The sequence below is a fragment of the Equus asinus genome, chromosome 15, assembly GCF_041296235.1.
Source record: "Equus asinus isolate D_3611 breed Donkey chromosome 15, EquAss-T2T_v2, whole genome shotgun sequence".
NCBI classification, from domain to species: domain Eukaryota; kingdom Metazoa; phylum Chordata; class Mammalia; order Perissodactyla; family Equidae; genus Equus; species Equus asinus.
Genome location: NC_091804.1, coordinates 36,879,417 through 36,903,705, shown reverse-complemented (window position 1 = coordinate 36,903,705; position 24,289 = coordinate 36,879,417). Strand labels below are relative to the sequence as shown.

Here is a 24,289-nt window from a genome sequence, read left to right as displayed (position 1 = left end):
CCTCATCAGTGCCATTGAACTTGCCATGACGGACGAGGTTGAGGTCGACGGAGTCACGGATGGTGACTTACATCCACATTGCCTGTGGTGGAAGCAGCCCCAGTGACCTGATTCCACACAGCCAAATCTATTTACACCGAGCTTCTCCACGTGTCTCGGGGGATGTGGCTGGCACAGAAAATGGGGCCGCCAGCTCTCAGGCGGGGAGGGGCAGAAAGCCGCCTCTGTTTACTTCTGAATTTAAAACTCTAAGCCTCCTCTTCCTCCCGAGCCTCCTACGGGTGAGGGGCGTAGGATTAGCCAAACAGATGGCCAGAGCATCTGGATGAGCTCATTCATTCATTCATTCATTCACGTACTGGGCATGCGCCAGGAACCGGGTTAGTCTAGTGAGCAAAAGCAGTCAGGGTCCCAGCCCTTACAGGGCTTCCTGTTCAGTGGGGGAGAGGATGGCAAACAAATGATTACACAAATAAGAACTTGATGACAATTATAACAAGGCGCAAAGGAAGAAAGTGGATGGTACGGAGCAGTGCGCCTAAAACCTTAACGTGAGCGGGATTCGCCAGGGGCGCTTGTAAATGTGCAGACCCGAGTCTGCAGGTCCAGGAAGCTCCCAGGAGACGCTGCTGCGGCAGGTCTGAAACCACGCTTTGAGTAGCAAGAGTTTAGACCATGGGCTAATAACTGCAAATTATTAGAAAGTATCACAACTCTGGGTTCAAAGATAAACCTCGCTTCCAGAAGTCACGAGCTCAAATGCATATTGGGGCCGAGAAGGTAACACAAATGAGCAAAGCATAAGGTCCACTTTTAATCTGAGGAAACTAAAGCTGGGGTCTGTGTGTGTGAGGACACACTTACACGTGATGATGTGAGTATGTGATTGTGTCAAATGACTTGCTCAAGGACACACGCTCTTGGTTCGTTCATTCACGCAGTCAACAAATGTTCACCGTGCACCTGCTGGGGGCCAGATCTACAACCTGAATCTCCTAATTTGTTAACTTCACGTTCTTTCCAAAGAAAGCATGTGGCTTAAGGGGCCAGACCCAAATTCGAATCCTGACTCTGCTGTAACACAACTGTGTCATCTGAGCCCCTTGTTTCCTCTCTCTGAGCCTCAGTTTCCACACCCACAAAATGGGACGGTATGTCGTACGCACAGGGCCGCTGCACAAGGACTGCACAGGCAGGTACCTGCCAAGGGAAACCGCTCAACACACAGGAGCTATTATTCGCTTTCCGTTCTCTGGGGGCCCCTGCTTAAGCCACTGAAATCTGTGAGCCCAATTTGAATGTTCACACTTTTTTTTACCTCTCACTGGGAGGATTAAGAAGCTAATGATTCCGAAAGCAGCAACTGCTATTATGTTGCCTAATTGGACCCCAGGGGCCACTTCTGACTGATCCTTGTGGAATGAGACAATTTCTAGTGCGCGATGTCTCGAGGCAGGTCTTTGCTATAAAAGGTGTGTGTCTGCAAACCGCAGCAGCTCATCTCCCTCGTGTGAGCGGTTTATATTGCTCCCAGACCAGGGACAGCGACAGCACGACGGAGCACCGTATTAGGAGTCCTGAAGTGCGCATCCCAATTTCGACTCTCACTGAGTGGCTGTGTGACAGTGAAGAAGTCATTTGTCCTTCTCAGGGCTGTGTCTGAGGACTGAAAGGAACGAGGCCGCGGCACCCCAGAGCGTGAGCATTTTCGGGGGTACGTAAACACACATTCTTCTATTTAAATCATCACAGATTTATTGTCATGCATACTAAATCACAACAAGACTATCAAGGTCCTAAGTTTTCATTTCTGGAGCTGGTTTTAAGTCCTTTTAAAATGAATTTATTGAAAGCGAGTTGTTTTAAAGAAAAATTAGTAAGCAAGTAACAGGATTGGTGGTGTGAATATACAGCAGAAAGTGGCTTGAGAATGTGTGAAGTTTGTGAGACACAGCCACAGGCGGACGTTCTCTACCCGTGGAGGGCATCAGATAGTAACAATAGTCAGAGCCCTTTTCCATGAACAGGGGCCTGGGAATTCCCTTGTCCTACACCAACAGCCCACACAGCGTGATTTCTGCTCCGTGCAGGCAGAGGCTGTTAAGGCCTCGAGAGGTGCTAAGACCCCCAGGAAGCCAGCTGAGAAAGGCTCAAAGGCAGCGAAGGTGAAGCTGATCTGTGCCCAGGTGAGGACCGGGCAGAGCTCTGGGCAGCTCCACCGGGCTTGGGCGGAATGATTCAAAATCTGCCAGCCCGGCTGGAACTGGAGAGACCCAAACTGAAAATTAGACCTTGTCACTCACGCCCAGGGCAGAGAAGGTGGAGGAAGTCAGAGAAGGTGACGGCCCCGCCTGTTCCGTGGGGCAGTGGTTTCACCCCTCCGAGGAAACACTTAATGAGATTATAGCTGTGGCTTCTGCAAAGCGTATCTGCATTTGAAAAGAAAAATTTTCTCTATTCAGCTTTGCTTCCTTAGTTCTGTAATGTTTTTTCCCTCCTTCCAGAAGGCGGGATACAATTCAAATCCAATTTTCCCTTGAAGAGGTAATGAACCATAGCTAATGTTTCTCAAATGGTTCCTACAAGCCAGGCAGTGTGCTAAGGACTGCATGAGTCTTATCTCCTTTATTCCCCTTAAGAACCCAATGAGGAAGTTATTATCTGTACTTTACGAGAAGAAAAATGAGGCACGGGGAAGTTAAGGAAACTTGACTAAGGATTCAAAGCCATTATCAACCTGAAGTTATCTGTGATTCCTCAAGACCACTCTATATTCATCCACCACACATCCACCCTCCATCTACCCATTTACCCACCCATCCGTCCATCCATCCATCCACTCATCCATCCATCCATCCATCCATCCATCCATCCATCCACCCACCCATCCATCCATCCATCCACCCACCCATCCATCCATCCATCCACCCACCCATCCATCCACCCATCCATCCATCTGTCCATCCACCCGTCCATCCATCCATCCATCCATCCACTCATCCATCCATCCATCCGTCCATCCACCCATCCATCCATCCATCCATCCTCCATCCATCCATCTATCTGTCCATCCACCCGTCCATCCATCCACCCATCCATCCACCCATCCATCCACCCATCCATCCATCCATCCATCCACTCATCCATCCATCCATCCGTCCATCCACCCGTCCATCCATCCGTCCATCCATCCACCCATCCATCCAGCCATCCATCCACCCATCCATCCATCCATCCATCCATCCACTCATCCATCCATCCATCCGTCCATCCAGCCATCCATCCTCCATCCATCCATCCATCCATGCATCCGTCCTCCACCCATCCATCCATTAATCTACCTACCCACCCACCCATGAATAATTTTTAAGGATCTACCATGAGCCATGCGCTGAGCTGTGTGCTTATTAGAAACAGAAATTTTAATACATACATAAGAATAAGAAATTGTCTTTGTCTTGGAGGAATTCACCATCTAGAACAACAGTTCTCAACCTTGGGTGCACAGTAAACTCATCTGGAGAACTCTGAAAAAATCCTGTTGCCTGGCCACACTTCTGACCAATTAAGTAAGAATGTATGGGGGTGGGATCTGCACATTAGCATTTTATTAACAATTTCAAAAACTTCCTAGGAGATGCACATCCAGATTTAAAACCAGTGCTGGAGGCTGATTCTCAAAGTGTGGTCCCTGGACCAGCTGCATCAGCATGACCTAGGACTTGTTAGAAATGCAGATTCTTGGGCCCTGGCCCAAACTTTTATAGAATCAGATATGCTGGGGATGGGGCCCTGCAATCTGAGTGCTAACAAAACTCCCAAGGTGATTCGGATGCACAGGAGAACCTGAGGACCACCGAGCTAGCATCTCGTTACTCGGAGTGGCTGGTGGACAAGAAGCATCGGCATCGCCTGGGAGCTTGTTAGAAATGCAGACTCTCAGGCTGGATCGGAATATGCAATTTAAGGTCCCCAGGTCATTCTACGCACATTGAAGAGGAAGAGACACACAGCTAACCTCTCCTGAGAGTGTTCTAAGCGTTGAGCATCTGCAAAGCTTTTGACATCACCACCCTGAAGCCTTCCCAGCCGCCGGCCCACATGCAGGTCCATCTCCATCACACTCCTGCTTCATTTCTTCACAGAAACGACCACGATTTATAATCCCTTATTTGTTAAAAAATTCAGTACCTTCCTCTTCCACTAGAACCTAGGCTGTGGGAGGGGGGACTTGTCTGTCTTGTTCCCCATTACAACCCTGGCACCTGCACCAGGGCCTGGCCCACAGCAGGCACTCGTGAACTATTTGCTGAACAAACACACACAGCAAACATAATCTGCATTGTCTAGATGAGGAGATTGAGGCTCAGAGAGGGGTAGGAATTTTCCCAGGTTCACACAGTGAGCCAGTGACAAGGCTGGGAGACACACGTGGCCAGGCTGAGCCCACACTCTGTAGGATGTCATGTGCAGTGACCATGGGGAGATGCAAAAAGTGCCGGTGGGAGCAGAATGACCGTCAGGATGCCAAGTCCCTGAAGGCGGGCAGTGGGCGGGCTTGTTTCTCCGCTGAATTCTCAGTGCCTCGTACACAACAGGTGCTTTGAATAATCTGTTGGCTGCCTGATTGGAGAAATGACGGGATGAATGAGAAACCATCACCTCTCTCTGTGGAGGGGCTCAGGGAGTTTCACAAGCAGGCAGAGGTGATGCTGGATCCGGGGCGGGGGGGGCGGTCGTAAGGCAGAAGGGAAGGGGAAGAGAGTCCTCCGATGCCGCCCTCCCACCCCTCAGCAACTTCTCTAGAGAGACAGTGCACATCTTCACACAGCAGCTCGCATGACGATACCCAGCAGCACCGCTTGTAAGACCAAAAAATTAACAATAACCTCAGTGTTCATCCGCAGGGAGATGACAAAACGAACGGGGGCACAGCCATTCTCTGGTACATGATTCAGTTAAAAAAAAAGAAGTGGATCATTACTTAATGTATCTTGAAGTGAACAAAGTGAGTTATGGAAAATATGTTGGGCAGGATGGCTTTCGTGCCTCAAAATTTTTTCCAGCAATACTACGATGTCTATAGTTAATACACATTTATAAATATATATTGACATAAATATACATACACAAATCATATAAATATACACTCACACATATGTAATTGCATAGAGAAAGGTCTTCATAAGACGCACACAAAACACGGTAACAGTGGTTACTTCCAGGGAGGGAGGAAAAGACGAAGATTGGTGGATGCGGCAAAGGAGAATGGACTTAACCTTTTGAATATTTATGAGCATCGTGTATTTATGTACTACCTGGTGGCTAGAAATGGATCTTTCACAGAAAAAAAAGAGGAAAGGAAGGGCTGTTCAGGCAGTGGCAGGGACAGCACGTGCAAAGGCCGTAAGGTGTGAAACTACACTAGGCTCCCGGAGGGTGGCGCTCATTCAATGGCTCAGTCTTCTGGGCTTGCAGACTGCTTCGTCTTCTGTGCCCATTCATTCCACAAGTCGTTCTTAAGCACCTACTACGTGCTTAAGTACCCCCTGCTCCCAGATGTGGAGGCAACTTTGGAACTTTGGATGCAAAGAGCTTGCCTTCTCACGGGGGAGACAGACAGACAACAAGGGAGCCAACATGTGACTTCTGAGGAGGGCAGAAATATGAAGAAAATGAAACAGGACACGGGACAGCCTGGCTGGGTGTTCTGAGGGCTCTGCAGGCTCTCAAACCCTCCCATGGCTTCCATCTCTCTCGGGGTAGAAGTCAAAGTCCTTCCAGGGCCTCACAAACTCTGGCATGGTCTGACCCTCGTTCTCTCTCTGACCTCATCTGCCCCATTGTCCCCTTTCTCCCTGGGGCCAACCACACCAGCTTCCTTATTGCTCTTCAAGTGCTCTTGGAACACTGCTGCCTCAGGGCCTTTGCACTTGCTGTTTCCTTTGCTCATAAGGTTCTTCTTCCATGTTGCATCAAGTGCCCTCCCTCATCTCTTTCAGGTCTTTGCTCAAGTGTAATCTTCGCAGTGACACCTTTCCTAGCTACCCTAATGGAACAGGGCAACCCACTTCCCTGCATTCCTCGTCCTCCTTCCTAATGTCCCCCCCGCCCCCACAGTATGTATCTTCATCCAACACACTATCTATTCTGCTTATTTACTGTTATTATCAGCCTCTTGCCCCACCAGCAACCTAGCACAGGCTCCTGGAGGGCAGGGGTTTTTGTGTTGTCTTTCTAGTATGTGAAACAATGCTGGGCATGTGGCTGAATAAACGTTTGCTAAACGAATGAATCAATGAACCGTTACTTTTGCCAGGAAAGACCTCTGTGATGAGAACTGAGGAGTGAGGGGATGGTCCTGCAGAGCCTGGGGGAGCCTGGTCCAGGCGGAGGGTACAGCAAGGGCAAAGGCCCTGAGGGCCGAACCACGCTTGTGAGTGAGAGCAGAGGAAACAAGGCCAGGGGCCGGGCCCCACGAGCTGAGGGCACAGGGGAGACGAGTCCGAGAGGCTGGCGGGGACGGACAAGCGGACCCTGCCGGCCAGAGGGAGGAATTCAGATCGTATTCTATACTTTTTTAAAACACTAAGTCCTCTCCACGTTTTAACTCCCTTCATCCTCACATCAGCTCTATGAGGTTGGTGGGATAACTATTCCCATTTAATAGATGAGGCAAATTAACCCCAAAGAGGTTAGGCCATAAGGCCAGGGACCAACGACTGGTAAGAGGCAGAGCTGGACTCAACAGGAGCCACTGGGGGCTTCTGGGTCCACGTTCCCCCCAGAGTCGCCCTGAGTGGCGCAGGCCCTGTGGCTCGGTCTCCCTGGGGTCCTCCTTGGAGCTGGGTGCTGCAGTCACTCAACAACGACCCTGTAACAGAAGGAAGGGCCCAGAAGGAGGGAGATCAAGAGGCCTGGCAGGAAGGGAAGCCGAGCCTGGCACTCGAGGCCACAGCTGGGGTGGAATGTCCCCTGCAGAGTCCCGGAGCCCACACCCCACTGGAGAGAAAGGAAAGTGTGTGTGTGCGAGGTGACCCTGCCGGCCTGGCCCACTCTGAATTTGGGAGCCACCTCTCTCTGCCCCATCGCTCCTACCCCAAGCCGTCGCCTTGGCACCAGCTTGCTCCAGGGCAACGGAAAGGGCGCAGACAGCTCCCAGTCACAAAATAGGAGAGAAACAGTGTGCCTGTGGGTGCCATCACTGTGAGGACAGACATCAGGGCTGTGGACACTCTTAAGAGCTTGGCAGAAAGTGATGCTGAGTTGAGAGAGGGAGATGAGACTCTGGGGCCCGAGGGCCGGGGGCTGATTCCTGGCCCTGCTGTGAGCTGTGCAGCTTGAGGCTGGTGACTTAACTCCCCTGTGCCTCTACTTTAACATCTGCAGAAGGGGCTCCTGCCCTAACAGGAGTGTAATAATTGAAGGAGAAACAGTCCACGACTGACTAGGAGAACAGACTTTGGAGTCAGACTACCTAGGTTCAAATTTTGACGATCACTTAACTGTGTCACCTCGATTGAGCCACTTAACCTCTCTGTGCCTCAGTTTCCTCATCTGTAAAATCAGGTTAATATCACTAGCCACTTCTCAGAGTTGCGGGGAGTGAATGAGTTACTACATTATTGCTCTGCACACAGCAAGTGCCAATTGTTTGCTCGGATGATGACGGAGGAAGAGGAGGAGGATTAACCTACATTCTATTGCTCTGAACAGGACCTGGCACTAAGTATGTGCTCACATAAGTTAAAGACAAGAGGCAGGGACTCATCTGAAGGGCGGTGCCTCTCGGTGTCCACCAGCGGCAGCCAGGTGGGAATGTGGGCCCAGCGTTGCCAAAGCACTCGGCATTTCAAGAGAAATCCAGATTTTTATGTGAACTCGCCGGATTTTTACACCTTTTTTTTTAAAAGATTCTTTTTTATTTCTTTCCTTTTTCTCCCCAAAGACCCCCAGTACATAGTTGTATATTCTTAGTTGTGGGTCCTTCTAGATGTGGCATGTGGAACGCCGCCTCAGCGTGGCTCAATGAGCAGTGTCATGTCCGTGCCCAGGATTTGAACTAAAGAAACACTGGGCTGCCTGCAGCAGAGGGCTCGAACTTAACCACTCGGCCACGGGGCCAGCCCCTTACAAGGTCACTTTTATTTAAAACACAGTGTGAACCAAACACAGGCATGCCTGAGGGTCAGACTTGGCTAGGAGCTGGGGGTCTGCAACTGTGGTTTTGAATTCACTGTGGTTATCTGATTCAGGGGAGAAGGACAATGGAATAATAAACTCAACTAGCGCGCCATGCCCCCAGGTGTGAGGGACTTTACACACAGCATGTCATTCAATCGTTGCCGTAAACACCCTACGCCCCCATTGGACAGGTGACAAAACCGAGGCTCAGAAAGGTTCAAGAATTTGCCCAAGACCATTTGGCTGGGAGGCTGTGGGGCCGGGATTCAGAGTCCGCCCTTCCTCACTCCACAGTCCATGCCTTCTCCTATCTCTTCTGGCTCTGAAAGGAAGCCAGCCTCCAGGTGACGTGTGCCTCTACTCAGAAAGAAAAGGATGACTTTGAACACGGCTCAGTGAATTTGTTCAAACTCTCAAAGAGCCCGGGGTGGTTTACAGGGATGCTGCAAAGGGCCAGGAAGAACGAGGGCATGTTCTCTGCCATGTGGGTTTGGCCTGAGGGAGCCCAGACCCTCCTGGCTCTTCAAGCTTCATCACCAGCATGCAAGGGAAACCTCACAGTCTTGGGGACAGCACTAATTACTCCTGGAGCCCTGGAGTTGCTTAAAGCCACTTCCTTGGGCTGTTATAGTCGACTAGACACACGTCTCTCTGCTTTTCCACGACAGTTACACAGTATTTGTGCCCCTGAGCTGGCGTCAAACACAGACAGTGAAGGAGAGACAGCCGAGGGTTCCAGAACATCAGCAGCAAATCCCAAAGCCGGTTAAAGAAAGGGTTAAGCCCGAGGGTTAAACATAATAGCTTAAATGCCTTTTGTTAACTCCAGCTCTCCCAGGAAGGCTGACAGATCCCAAACAGAGCTAACAATAGCTGGAATTGTTCTGGCGAAAACTAGTCCGGCTGCATCATTTGCCAATAATTTTTTAAACAGCTTAACTCTCCTCTGCTTCCTTGACTCCAACCCGACCTGAAAGCAAAGAGCAGAGGAGTTCTCGTCCCAGCGTCAAAACCCTGTAAACAAGATGCCTGCTTGGAGGCGGCGCTGGCCGGACGGAGCTGAGAGGCTCGGAGCCGGGGGACCGCGACCCTGCGGGACACGCCCAGGGCCGGGCCTGGAACACACCCGAAACTGACTAGGGGCGGCAGGTGTCGGCATTTCTTGAAACTGGAGACCAAGGCAGGAAGCTCAGAACACAGACTAGCACACTTTTCCCTCTAATGACTAGACAAAAATTGTCAGCTACGTATGCCCAAGTTTCGGTCCAGTGGCAACGCTCTAAACAGCAGCAGGAGAAGCTGTCACACGGCAGTATTTCTGGAAGGACGTGTGTCTAAGGCCATCAGTCCCTTACATACTCAGCGGGGCGAGCAGGGACCACCACGGGTCCACCAAAACCCACGCCAGGAGGCCTACCTGCAGCGTCACTCAGAGTCCAGACATCGGCGTCAGTGCGGCCCAGCTTCAGTTTCCCCGCACAATCACTGTTTACGGAGAGGCTGGGTGAGATCACCAGTTCTAGCATTTCCTTGTACCTGAACAAAAACAAAGGGAAATATAATTTATTCATTAATTATGCATGCTTACTAATGATTCCTACTTCTTTCCCTACGAGTATAAATATTAAAGCTGATTACCTAAACCCAGCCGTCTTATAAATTCTACATAATAAAAATTCACTAAACTTTTCATCAAAGGGAAATGAGGAATTAAAATGAAGGATTTGCTCCCCTCTGGAGAATAGACCCACACGATTAAAACTTTCCCCTCCTTCCTACTGTATTTTGCCATTAGAAAAATTATATTTTGGTCTCTTTCAAATGTCATCTGAAATGAGCTGGAGCAAGCCAGGGAGACCTCCTGGAAGAGGAAGGGAGAAACAGGCGGAGAGGGAATGGATGTGGATTTTCAAAAGCCAGAGGCTTGGGGAGAAGTGCGAGTTGACTGCAGTGAAGAGAGAAAAACGGACGCAGTGTGACTTGTACAGACAGACAAAGGGTCAAAAGGCGTCGGCAATATTTAACAGGTCCCTTAGGTGGCAAACCTCCACCGCCCATCATGGTGGTCCCTCCCAAGAGAGAAAACACCAGCTCCAGAATTACTCACGATTTTGACAACATGTTGACGGGGGCCAGTGGGAAGGGGGACGAGTCTCCCTGGTCTTTCTTTTTTTACTGAAAACTTTTCCAGCTCTTGCACCATGTCAGTACTTATTTCGCCAAAATTCCTACCCACCGTGGTTAGGAAACGAGGGTTCTGGTTAACACGCACAACATCACACACGGCAGTTTTCAAAGGATGAAACTACAACCAGCTGGGTTTGATGCCGACTCAAGCTGTCCTCAGGGGAAAGCTAAGTTTTCTGAGTCCACATAGCGTCGCAAGGTCATCCTCGGCAGATCTGTCACCATTGCATGAATAAAACACAACGCACTGATTGACAGCGACGTGGTTATAAACTCAGATTCTGTGAAAAGATCACGGATTCGAATTCCAGTTTTGCCGCTCACTGCCTTGAGCAAGTTAGCACACTGCTCTAAACGAGAAGTCTTCTCATCTGGACCAGGGGGATGATCACAGTACCTCCCTGACAGTCAGGTGAAGACGAAAAGAGACGATATGTGTCAAGAAAAGACGTCACAGGCGGCCACCTAAATGCCCATTGGCTACCACAGGAAGAATAGCTAGGAGCAGACTGCTCACACAACGGAATACAATACAGCAGGGAAAAAGACTGAAATGGAGCGCCACACAGCATGATGGAGAGATGGCCAAACGGAGTCCCGGGCAAAGGCGCTGAGGGTGCCCAAGGTATGACACCATTTCTATGAAGTGAAAAATACACAAATCAATACTGTCTGCTGTTTGGGGATGCAGACACAAGCAACAAACGATAGCAGTATGTCTAGGAACGACAAACACCGATTTCAGGAGAACGGCTTACTGCAGGTAAAGGGGGGCTGCAGTTTGGGAAGTGGTGCCCTGGGGTTTCAACTGTGTTTGTAACGTTTTAGTTCAGGGGTTGACACAAACTATGGCCTATCCAAATCCAGCTGTCATCTGATTTTGTGCCACCTGTGAGCTAAGAATAGGTTTCACCTTTTTAAATGGTTGAAAAAATTCCTAAGAAGGATATCATTTCATGATGTGAAAATGATGTGAAAGCCAAGGTGCAGCATCCATGGAAACGTTTTCTCGGAGCGCAGCCCTGCTCACTGGTCACGGTACCGTCCCCCATCACTTTCACACTGCGTCTTCCGAGCAGAGCAGTGGGCATAGAGACCCGCAAAGCTGAAATAGTTAATATCTGGCAGGAAAAGTTTGCCAACCTCTGTTTTAGGGTGTGAGGAGAAAACTGCCATATGGTTACTATACATCTTTGCATGCCTGATGCACTTAGAAATTTTTTAAAAAGACATCACTTATTCCAGGACTTGCCCACAGGAAGCGCTTTATACATACTTTGTAATCTGATGGGAGAATCTCATGCAAATCAGCTTCTACCGTTTATGTCTTTACATTAGCTGATAAACGTTCGGGTCCTAAACATTCCCATGTATACGTATGTCCTGAATGCCTGTTTTCTTGTCCCTTGACTGCCATCAGGCCCTCCAGGAGAGAGGCCTAGGTGTCTCGTTCCTTTAATACATCAAAGCATTATGTGTGGAGCTCGGCAAAGAGCAGACGTCCGACCTGTCGTCTGACTGTAGGTGCCAGAAATTTACATTTTATCCAAACTCATTCCCTTCATCCTTTTGGGTGTGTACAAATAATTTAAGATTAAAAAATAAACAATGATGGAAAAAATAGCACTCGTCTCTAAATTTCCAGGTGTTATAAGTATGGGTATTTGAGGCAGCAAATTGTTAGCTAAATGACCAAATCCAGTTATAAACAAAATGAATTGTTTTTTCCTCCTCCTCAGGGTTTAAAAATATTTGAAGATTTGAAGTGGTTGCCAATATTTAAAAATGAGGCAATTTCACATAAAAATCTAGATTTTCAGCTTCTCTTGAAAATGGAAAAATATTGTCACATTTCTGCATGGCAACAATCAGCTGGAGCTGAGTAGCAGCTGCCCATTTTGGTCCAGGCATATGAGCTCCAGTTTGTCACAGTCCCCACCACTCCCTAGTGCCTTACATTTGACTCTCTTTTTCCATTTGTATTTCCTCCAGGTCCCTATAGGGCTTTGCATTTGAGATCCTGGCATACGCATCATCGGAGAAGCCTGATGAGGAAAGACACAGCAATGTGGCACTTCTGGCCTCAGTCACACAGCTCATTTATTTTACTGAGTGTTGCTGTCATCCTCAAGAGCTCTTAGCACATCCAAACAGCACTTGTTGACCTAACAGCAGAGCAGGAATGTGTCTGTGAACTTTACCTCTGGGACAGAGTATTGCTACTAAAGCTTGTGGCGTATTCGTCTTACACTCTTGCCTAAGATCCCTGAAGGCCAAGCCAATGTGGAAATCATCCTTATTTCCCCCACAGTACCTGACACGGAATCCTGTTCATTCTGTCACCTGATTAACATCTGTTGGAAGATGGGAGGAAGGAAGGGATGGAGGGCAGAGGGCCTGGGACAGAGGGACGGAGGGAGGAAATCTATAAATGAGTGATTAGCTTCTCTCAACGCGATGTTTAAAAATTCCCATTTATCCATATTTTCCACCCCATGCTAGACAATGACTCTAACATATTAAATATGTCTTTAAAAATGATACCATGTTGTTTTAATTGTTTTTTTCTTTTTGAGGAAGATTAGCCCTGAGCTAATGCCTGGTGCCAATCCTCCTCTTTTTGCTGAGGAAGACTGGCCCTGAGCTAACATCTGTGCCCATCTTCCTCTACTTTATAAGTGGGACTTCTGCCACAGCATGGCTTGCCATGTTTTCACCCGGGATCCAAACCGGTGAACCCCGGGCCACCGAAGCAGAGTGTGCGCACTTAACCGCTGCACCACGGGGCCGGTCCCTGTGTGTTTTAATTTACATGAATAGTGTTGTCCACGAGATCTCATTCTGTCTATTACACTTCTTTTTTCAGCTTGTACTCTGATTTTAAAATGCATACATATTGATGGCTGGTTATCTAGCTGATAGCTAGGATTCCATGTGCACTGCCCCAGTGATGACGGCTAGGAAGCCTTTATCTCTCAGCCTCTATAAACAACGCTGCAACGAACATCTTCATTAAAAATATATATATATAATTTATGTATATCCATATACATGTGTGCACACACACATATATTCTTAAAATTCTTAAGTAATTCTTAAAATTATCCTTACAATTATTCTATTGGAGGAGGAGGGTTTCTGTGTCGCTGGTGTGCGTGATCTGAACCCGATCAAGTACTAGCACGCTGGCCTCTGTTAACCCCGTGCTAACCTAGAATCCCACCACAAGTACGGAAGCGTCTAGTTTCCTGAGTTCTTGCTAACACTGGGCATTGCCCAGCTTTCTAATTTTGCCGAACTGATGGATGGAAAATGATATCTCATGGCTGTTTTAATTTGCATTTCTATGATTACTAGTGAGTTCGAACATATACTCACATAATGGTGGGGCATGAGTTTCTGGGAACTATTTATATCTTTTATCTTTGCCCATTTTTCTACTGGGTTTTCTTTTGTTTTCCTTCTTCTTGTCTTGTTCGTTTGCTGGAGTGCCTTGTAGAGTCCAGGCAGCAGTTCACTGTTGGTTTTAGATGCTTTAAATTTCTTTTCTTAATCTTTCATTTGTCTCTTCTCTTTATTTATGGTATTTTATAGAACAAAAAATTCTTACATATTTGCCCCATAATCTCCTTTTTTCTAGGTGTAAAAATTCTTTCCCTAACCCTGGGATATTAAAATTTGTCTACATTTTAAGCTACTGACTTGGAATTTTACATTTCAGATTTATCTTTAATTCATCTGAAGTCTTCCTTTTAAGATGGTTTAAAGTTCCATTTTTCTCCAATATTGGAGAAAATGCAAATAAGCCATTTTTCCTAATATGTATTAAACTCTCCAACCGAATTCACCTCCCGGCTGTGATGGGGTAGTTTGTGTTTTTTGTTCAATCTCACTTTCACAATAAGAAATACAAGCTACAACCCATTGTTTCAAGGCATTGGAGGGCAACCAAGGCAGGGCTTGAGGGCCCAAGATCCCGGAGAGATGAGACATGGACTGAGTTCAGCCGGACCTCTCCTACTTTTCCCCTCAAGACATTGCCGATTTATAAGCACAGAAGAAACAAAAGAACAGCTTAGAGTGTTCCAGTCTCACTGGGCTGGAGGGACAAAAACTGGAGTTCAGAGCTACTCAGGCAGCTAGGACCCAAAGAACAAATGCCCTAGAGATGCGAGAACCACGGAGAAGGGAGCATCTGTTGATGGTTACGAGCTTCAAGCCATGTGCTGATTCCTAAGTGGGATGGGGTGAGAGTCGGAGAAGCCAGGCAGAAGGGGCAGCTAAGAAGGCAGGAAACCAAGCAGAGCTTTTGGCAAGTACCTTCTCCCCGTACCAGGGAGGCAGAAAGTGGAGTTCACGGCCCATCAAGGATGAGGATCCTTGGTAAACACAGCAGGCTTCTAACCTGAAAGGCCAATCCCTTGGAGCAAGGGCAAACCAAACAGGTCCTGTCTTGAGTCACCTGAATCCATCACTGGATCAGTGTGGTCTGCCTCTACTCTCACCACCTGCCAGAAGAAAAGCTACTTTTCTTTTGGGGAAGATGTCCTCTTCCAGAGTTCCCACAATTTTTCACACACAATGTTGAGCATTTAATAAAAAATTACCAGGCATGCAAGGAAAGAAGATGAAATAATCAAAAACCAAGACACAAACCAAAGTCATATGAGATGCAGACACTGGAGTTACCAAACTTGGCATTCCCAGTAACCTTGATAACATGATCAAGAAAATAGATTTAGGATGGAGGATGCTACTAAAGAAAGAATTTCCCTGAGCTAACATCTGTTGCTAATCTTCCTCTCTCTTTCTTTTTTTTTCCTCTCCAAAGCCCCAGTACATAGTTGTGTATTCTAGTTGTAGGTCCTTCTAGTTCTTCTGTGTGAGCCGCCGCCACAGCATGGCTACTGACAGATGAGTGGTATGGAACCGGACCAGGGCTGCTGAAATGTAGCATGCTGAACTTGAACCACCAGGCCATCAGCGCTGGCTCAAGAACTCGAATCTTTAAAAAATAAATGGAAATTCTAAAACTGAAAAATACAACAATTGAAATTTAGAACTCAATAGAGGAGTTGGACCACAGATGGGACACAGCAGAAGGAAAGATTAATGAACTGGAAGATAAGTCAGTAGACAAATTTCAGAAAGAAGCTGGGAAAACAGGTTTAAAAAAAGCATAAAAGAAATATGGGACATGGAGAAAATGTCTAACATACATGTCACAGGGGCCACAGAAGGAGAGGAGAGAGAGAACAAGTCATAAACAACATGTAATGAGAAACTGACAGAAAATCTTCCAAGACTGATGAAAGACATCTAGCCAATGGAATCAAGAAGTTCTGTGAGCCAGAAGCAGGATAAATACAGAGAAAAATACTCCTGGGCATATCACAGTCAAACTGTACACTCCGCTTAACAGACAAATTCTCTTTAAAGAAGGAATAATACAACTTCTCAAAAGAAATGATGGAAACTAGAAAACAACGGAATTTCATCTGTCAATGGAGAATTCTGTGCCAGCAAAAAGCTCCAAAAATGAAGACAAAAATGAAACAAACCAAAATTAAGATTATTGCCACCAGCAGACCTGCACGACAAAAGAAATGCTCTGGAAGCATGAAATTCAGCAAGGAATGGAGAGCAACACAAGAGATAAATGAAGTTAATATATTCTAAGGACTTTGCATTTTCCTGGAAGAGATACAAGTACCAATTTATAGTAAACTTTAAGATTTACCAAGGATGTATGCTATGATCTTCAGGACAACTACTTAGAGAATAATAGTGAAAATGTATACCAACAAGATAACAGAGGAGAAAATAGAATAATAGAAACAATAATCCAAAAGAAGGCAAGAAAGTAGAGAAAAAGAAACAAAGAAGAGATGGAACAAACAGAAAAAAACCTAAAATGATAGATTTAAACTCAAATTTATCAATAATTATGTTAAATATAAACATTTAATGTATCTTTACATTACATTACAATTAGTACATTAAATCGAAACAGAATATTCTAATACTCCCATCAAAAGACAAAGATTACAAAACTGGATTAAAAAGCTAACTACATGTTTATTACATGAGATTCCTTTTAAAGAAAAAGACACTCAAAGATTTAAAGCAAAATACCGGAAACATCCATATGATGTAAACAGCAAATCAAAGAAGGCTGACACAATTTCAAGTGCACTTGGAAATAAAAACTATTACTAGAGATTTAGAGGAACATATAGTAATGAAAAAAGAATCAATCCACCAAGATGTGACAATTAAAAATTTGCCCTTCCGCAAGTTAATTTGCATGGTCTTGACTCCGAAAAGGAATACAGACATATATAATAGACTGAGTCTAGGTCTCTGTTAGGCAAGGCAAGATCTAAAATTCAAACACACCTATAGCAATGCCAACACAGCATCGTTTGGAGGCAAATAAGTGAATATTGCTAATAAAGCCAAAGCAACAGAAACGTTGGTCACAAAGTAAACAGGACCCCGACTTAAGAACCTGACAGCTGTTCTTGTCCCACTGCCAGCTACAGCTTCCAGGCACCGCTACCTTCCAGGAGCAAACGACGGATCACAAAGTCTAGCAGCTCAGAGTGTGAAAAATCCTCCCAAAAACTCTAATCTCAGCTCCCATCTCCCAAGCACCCATCACGTGCCGGGCAACTTCCCCGACCGCTTTTGCAGTATCTTCTCTACTTCTCTCAACTGCTCTGGGAGAGACCATTATCGCCCTCTACTTCCCAACAGGCCGACTAAACGCAGATTTGGGTCTGAGCAAACCAAAGGCACCAGGGACACATTCATCACTCCTGTCTGGTGACCCTTACCCTGTTCCGCCATGAGGCTCTAAAAAGCAGCCCTTTAGATTTCAGCACGCGCTGAGTTCCGTCTGTATTTAGGGTCATCTGGCTTTGTTATTGAATGACACGGGGCAGCGGAGGGGCAAAGCTGATCTCTCTGGTGTTTTGAAGCCTCTGAAGGTCTTAACCTGGCCGATTATAGTGCTCATTTTACAGATACTAGGAATAAAAACAGCTAACACTTAAAGAGCATTGACTCTGGGGCCAAGAGCTCTTGGCATCTATTGGCTCATTTAATCTTATGAAGTGGGTAGAGATAAGGAAACTGAGGCTCAGAGTGACCCGCCAGCTAGTGGTGGAAGCAGGATTCACAACCAGGTGGTCTGGCTCTGGGGTCTGTGCTCATAACCACAGCTTGCAAGGAGAACTGCGTCAGAAATTGAACCCAGGGTCCATCCAGCCGCAGTGTCTGCTAACCCACCCGGTCCGAGTCCTGGCTCTGCCATCTGCTACAGGGCTTCAAACCCCAGCTACGTGTCTTATCAGCCGTACCACCTTGGGCAAGCTATTTAACTTCTCTGAGCCTTATCCATACGGATGGAGAAAATAACAGTCCCCTCCTGGCAGGTTACCCTGCAGGTGAAGTGAGAGGCGGTGTGAGCGGGTGGGTGTTCCACACAGGGTAGCTACTGACGTGATTTGCATTCACATCGACAAAAGCTTGAAACACACAATTAGCTTCATTCCAGGTGGACCCTGGGAACTGTCAGGAGGATTATCCAGAAACCCTGGTCCTATTGTGGTCGGAGGGGCAGAGTTGAGTTCTCTTGCAATATGAGGAGGGGGGCTTCCCTCACGTTCTCCCCTTCTCCTCTCCTGGCAATTACCTGAAATAGGAGACCAGCTTATTCTCCTCGCTGGGGAGGGAAGAGAAAAAGCAGACAGTCTGAGCAGGGTCTGGGGGAGGAGGAAGACTCCGCTGCTCTTTCATGGAGGTACAGAAAGGAAGCCAAGGCATGGCATTCATTTACAACAATTCTTTTTTTCTTGCGTTGCATTGTTGCAAACCCCCGATGCCCTGCTGCTTCAGAAGCGGCCAAGAGAGCTGGAAGAAAGGGGCGTTCAAGAGCCCGGCCCTCTGGCCTTGTCCCTGGCCTGCTGCTGCCAGCGGCTTGCACCATTTGTTACCCTTGTCACCACCCCGGTCCCTGGGGACCGGGAAGCACTGGGGGAGCGCTGAGGAGCCTGAGAGATGACAGCTGGAGGGTGGGGGCGGGGGCAACTTCAAAGGCTGGGAAGGATCAAAAGCAGATGGAGGGTCCCAGGCGGGGAGCGGCTCACCTTTCCACGCCCCCGAGCGCACTGGCTACCTCGGCTGAGGAGAGTGGCCCTGCCTGCTGGATGGAGAGCACAGATGGCAGGCCGGCCAAGGGGCTTCGAGAGGGCCACCTCTCGGCATCTTTCAAGGGCTTAGAAACCCAAGCCTGCGACAGCCATCACACACTCCTGGAAAGACAACAGCTGTGGCCCAAACCTGGCCGCCTCTGGCCGCCTCCAGCTCCCCCAGGTGATTTCCTTCAAGGTACACCTGCAAAGCACAAGCTGGCTCTGCCCTCAGTCTCCCCACCTCGGGAAGGGGGACTTGCTCACACCCAAAGCCCGGGACCGGCCCCGCTCTTCCCTGTCCTTCGACTCTCACATCCAGTCCGTCACCAGGTGTTGCCAAGGCGGCTTCTGAAACATCCTCGGAACCCACCGGGTGCTCTCCACCTGCACGGCCATCACCCAGGGCCAAGCCTCCACCCTCTCTCCCTGGGCAACTACCACGGCCCCTGGGCCCGGCTCCCTGAGCCACGCTCGCCTCCCTGCAGTTTGTTCTCTGTAGGGTGGCCTGAGGGGCTCCCGATAACATAAATCTGAACCTGCCCCCCTCACTTCATCCCTGCTGATAACCTCCCACTATTCTTAGAATGAAGCCAAGGCCTCTGAACACAGCCTTGATGGGGCCTCTCTCTGCTTGACTTCTCGTTCCAGCACACTGGCCTTTCTCACTCCACGCTCCCTCCTGTCGTGAGGCTTTTGCACATGATGTTCCCTCTGCCTGGAACGCCATGCCCTCCTGCTCACCCTTCAGGTCTCAGCCGTATCACGATTTCCCCAGGCCCTCCCTGAGGGGATCTCATTCCCCTACAGCAGCTTCCCCAGGCCCACGTCCCTCTCTCTCACACACCAGTCCCTATAACAATGTTTATGGGGATTTGTGTGTTATTTAATTTCCATCCGTCTTCCCAACTAGACTGTAAGCTCCCTGAAGGCAGGGATTTTGTCCAATATTTTATCCACCATGACATTCCCCAAATCTGCAGGGCCTTGCCCTTGAGATTTAATAAATATTTGTTGTATGATGAATGAATGTGCTGATGAATGAACTGCATTTATTCAACCAGTATTTACCGAGTGCCTATTATATGTGCCAAACACTGCGCCAGTCACTGTCATTGTCACCACCCAGATGCTGCACGCAGCCACCTCCCCTCCTGGCCCTCTGGACACGGAGTCTGAGACCCCTGGTTTACTGTTCTGTGCAGCGTCAGTACCGTATGTAGGACACGATCAGAGGTACATGCACGTGGGATGCTACGGTCCCCAAGGCCATCCCAGAAGGGAGAAGTGGTCCCAAAGTTCCTGTCCAATTGACACCAGGTGCTTGTTAATTATGGTGATTACACTACTAAGCTCTGCCTGGCTGTCAGGCCCTTGGCCATCCTGCTCTTTCTTCTCCTCTCTTAGGTTTATCTTTTTTCCAGCTTTATTGAGATATAATCGATATATTGTGTAAGTTTAAGGTGTACAATGAGAAGATTCGATACATGCATGTATTGCAAAATGGCTTTGGTGGTCCTGCTTTGAGCTAAGAAAGCAGGAGGGGAAAGTGGGGATGTCCAGAGCCACAGCACGGAGGAGAAAGTCCTGGCCCAGGAGGAAAGTGGCGGGAGCAGAGGGTTCCTGGCATTTTGGCCTGGTGGATCTTGCGGCAGTAGCATCTCTTCTTTCTTTGGGGGAACTGCCTCTCCCTCACACTCTGTCCCTATGGCTTGGGTGATGCTGACCCTACTAACAGGCCACGAGCCTGGCAATTAGCATCTCCCATCCCACCGTCTACAGTGATTGGCTCAGGGGTGGTGGTCACGTGAGTCAACGGGGGCCGATGAGAGCCCCAGGATGAACTGTTGGAGAAGAGACGCTCTCTCCCACGGGACACGAAACTTGGAAGGTGTCTACCGCAAGCTGCTGGCAGGGCAGGTCCCAACACTACCTCTGAGTAGCACGTTCTGATACACGCTCATCACATCTTTGGTGTTCAGTGTGGACGCTCAGGTAGGAGTAAAGTGTAGCTGCAGCCAGCGAACTTCGGGGGCTGCTGTCACTGCGGCCAACTTCAACATCCAGGGGGAAGGACCCCCACATGCTACACAGGTGAGGCCACAAGCCCCTCCTCCTGTCCATATCTCCATCCCCCATCGCGTCTCCCTTCCACTGGGGAAGGTGTCACTTAATAGAAGCTGTGGGGGCAGGGCTGGGATACAGAGGGAACCGTCCTCCCAGATGAGCAAGACATTTTCAGAGTCCTCTCCACAGGCGATGAAGAAGGCAGATAAAGGAGGGACACAGCTGACGCTATATTCATTCACTGATGCATTCACTGAGTGAGGCGGCCAAGCCTTTGCAATCGCCGACTCTTCACATGGCACACCAAAGAGGAGAGTTGCAGCTCACTCACTAATTTATTTCCCTTTTTTTTTTTGGAAGGCCAGGGACCGCTCCAGGCACTGGGGCTATGGTGTCAAATCAGACAGACAAGTTCCTGCTCTCATGAAGGCGACACTCTAGAGAGGGATTTGGTGTCCCGCCTAAGGTGACATTCACCACTGGGTGACCTCAGACAGCTGGGGTATAGACAGCAGAGTCACATAGATTGTCTCCTGCTGCTGTGAACAGAACTGGATTGCCTTTTCTTTCTTAAGATAAAATTTTAACTACCCAAGTAATATCTCAAGATGTTTGTAAATAAGTTTTAAAAATTTAAAATTTTAAAATAAAATGAAAGTTGCTTTTGGCCACTATCTCCCACCAGCTGTATCCACAGTTACTAATGTAATGAATAGCTCTGCAGACCTCTTCCTAGTCATAAACACACATGAACTCCCACACATCTTCCTAAAAACATACAGTATTGTTTTATAAACATCTTCTGAATGTCTTTTTATCAATGTCACTGATGTGTACATCCTGTTCTAAGATGTTTTTTGCTCTAATAATAAAATATCTTCGTGTTCATTCCACGTCATGACACCAAGATCTAGTTTATTCCTTTTAGCTGGTGTGGAGGATCCCCAGGTATGTCCACACCACAGCTCTTCCCGCCAGCCCCTGGGTTTCCCAGGGTCTGTCATTATAACTAACGCCGCACTGCTCAGGACAGGTCTTCCTGGGCGCACACGCACGCAATTCTCTAGGAGTAAGACCCCAAAGTGAAATTGCTGGGTCCACTTTTAAACTTGTAAAGGACATTTGCAAATTGCCCCTCGGAGTGGCTGAATCAATTTATATCCCCAATGGCCACGTCCTGTCCTCACCCTCTGCACTGTTTCTATTCCCTGATCTGAAAGCTTTTATCCAAAAGCCCCTTAGGAAGACGTGAGTGATCATTTTAATACGCCTCCACAGCAGTTTACCCCTCAACACCATCACTCAGCCCAGCAGGTTAAGGTCTAGGGAGAGTCATGTCAGAATGGAAACCCAGCGTGGGACTAGAGTCTTAGCCCCAGACTAACTTTTCTCACTCAGTTGATGAATGCTCTTTCACGTGAACTTGCTGCAGAAGGAAAAAGGTCGATGGGAGAGCTTTACCACGCTGCCCTCGCTCCTGACAGCACGAAAGACAAGGGCCCTGTTGTTGTGGCTGATCCAGTTTCACTGTCCACGGAACTTTTTTTTTAACCTTTAATTTTGAGATCATTATAGATTCCAAGAAGTTGCAAAAAATAGTAGAGAGAGGTCCTGGGTACCCCTCAGTCCCTTTCCCCCAGTGATTACATCTTATATAACCAGAGTGCAATAGCAAACCAGGAAACTGACATCGGTGCACTGTGTGTGTGTGTGTGCGCGGCTTTGCATCATTTTATCGCATGTGTAGATTCGTGTAGCCATCACTGCGATCCAGACAGAACTACCGCAGCCCCTCCTCTCCGTTGTCCTGCCTTGTCCTGCTCCTCACGGGTGCACCCACCCTCGTCCTCCCCACCCCCGAACACCTCTCACTCCTGGCAATCACTGAGCCATTCTCCTTCTCTAAAAATGTCATTTTAAGAACATTATATAAATGGAATCATACAGTCTATGACCTCTTGAGATTTGTTTTTTTTTTAACGTGACTCAAATTCAGATGCCCGCATTTTACAACTCGTTTTCCAGTATTCACGAGGCCCACAAGAGGCGGCCTTCAGCGAAGCACCCAGTGTGTGGCGACAGACCACGACAGGACCACACACGTTCTGCTGATTTCAGGTTGGGTTCAGCAGGGCCCTGGAGCAAAACGCAGAACTTTATAGAATATTTCTCATGCAGAGCCATAAAAAAACCCCAACCCGCAACCAACAAAACAAGGCACAGAGCAAAACACCACAGACTCTTACCGTAAGGGAAGGCCTGCCCTTGCCAGTGATGGCTGGAGAACGTCAAGTGCTGAAGGCCATGGGGAGCCCCAGGATCCCCCCGTCTCCAAAAGGCAGTGAGCACGCAGCTGGCGGGAGGCTGCATTCTCGCCGGTTGCAAAGGCATTTTACAGTTCCGACCCTCAGGACATTCCACACCAGCATCGCTGCCCATCACTCTTCCTCTCCCCCTCGCCCATCCAACCACAGCCCACCGCCATGACCTGGACCCATTTTAAACCACAGAGAGACTGGTTCCGAGGCTACAGAGCAAGGGTATACTAATTTCAGTGAGGGGAAGGGGTGGGAGAAAAATCCGGAGAAATGGTAAGAAACGGAATACTAAAAACTGAATGTTAGAATATCTTCATTCTACCCCGACCCTTCTTTGTGCCCCTGTGACGCACGGACCATTACAAAACTGAAAATAATAATCCTTCCCATGCAGCCAACGCTGTCTAGGAGCCAGGCACCGCTTTAGGTGATTTTCACGTTTGAGCTCTCTTAATCATCCCAAAAGCCCCTATGAGGTCAGCAGAGCTCAGATCCCATTTCACAGATCAGGAAAGCGAGGACGGGAAGTTTAAGTCACTTCCCTAAAAGCAGCTGTTAAGCCGCAGAGGCGGATGGAAAGCCAGGATGTCTGACTCTGAACGTTCTGCTCGGCCGCCATCTGCCACAGCAGCAGATGTCTTAAAGTTAATCTTTCCTAATGACTGATCGTCTCTAATTACATCATTACCCTGAACCTGAACGGGCCGGGCCATGACTCCTGAGTTTTTAAACGTCCTTCTTCTTGTTTTGGGGTTGGCTCAATTTTACGCCATTTCATAGTGATTTTTCCCCCTCCTTTCTTTGTAAGATGGTTTCATGGTGAGGGCTAGAAGTTTTTTTAATGAAAAATCTCAAACATATGCAGAAGCAGACAGAATAGTAAAACGAATCACTGAGCATTCATCACTCAGATTCAACAAGATTTCACCGCATATGTCTTTTCTAAGCTTTTGGATTGATTTTTCTCTTTGGTGAAGTTTTTAAAACAAATTTGAACTTGAAGTCTCTTCTCTCTGCCATACCTCACTTAACAACACGGACACTTTCTATTATCACACCTAACAAAATTCACAATAATTCCTTGTCCCAGATTGAACACAGGCCATATTCAATCTTTCCCAGTTGTCTCCACACGCCCTTTTTAAGGTTGGTTTATACGATTCGGGATCTAAGCAAAGTCTGCACACTACATTTGCTTCCTGTGTCTCTCACACTTATTTAATCTAGAATAGCTCTCCCCTTCTTTACATACAGACTATTGACATGTTGCAGAAACTAGGTTAGCTGTCTTGCAGAATATCTCATGTTCTGGACTCTTCTGTTTGTTTCTTCATGGAG

At 47.8% G+C, this 24,289-nt stretch overlaps 1 protein-coding gene across 4 annotated transcripts in view; it reads right to left on the bottom strand.

Annotated features, from left to right (window-relative positions):
• EYA2 (EYA transcriptional coactivator and phosphatase 2) overlaps positions 1 to 24,289 on the bottom strand; it is a 251,292-nt gene that overhangs the window by 166,524 nt on the left and 60,479 nt on the right. For all 4 annotated transcript variants that reach the window (XM_070486023.1, XM_070486022.1, XM_070486026.1 and 1 more), the window contains exon 2: positions 9,602 to 9,720. In XM_070486023.1, the coding sequence (XP_070342124.1) occupies positions 9,602 to 9,710 (109 nt within the window). In that variant the 5' untranslated portion in view covers positions 9,711 to 9,720. The remainder of the gene's footprint in view (positions 1 to 9,601; positions 9,721 to 24,289) is intronic.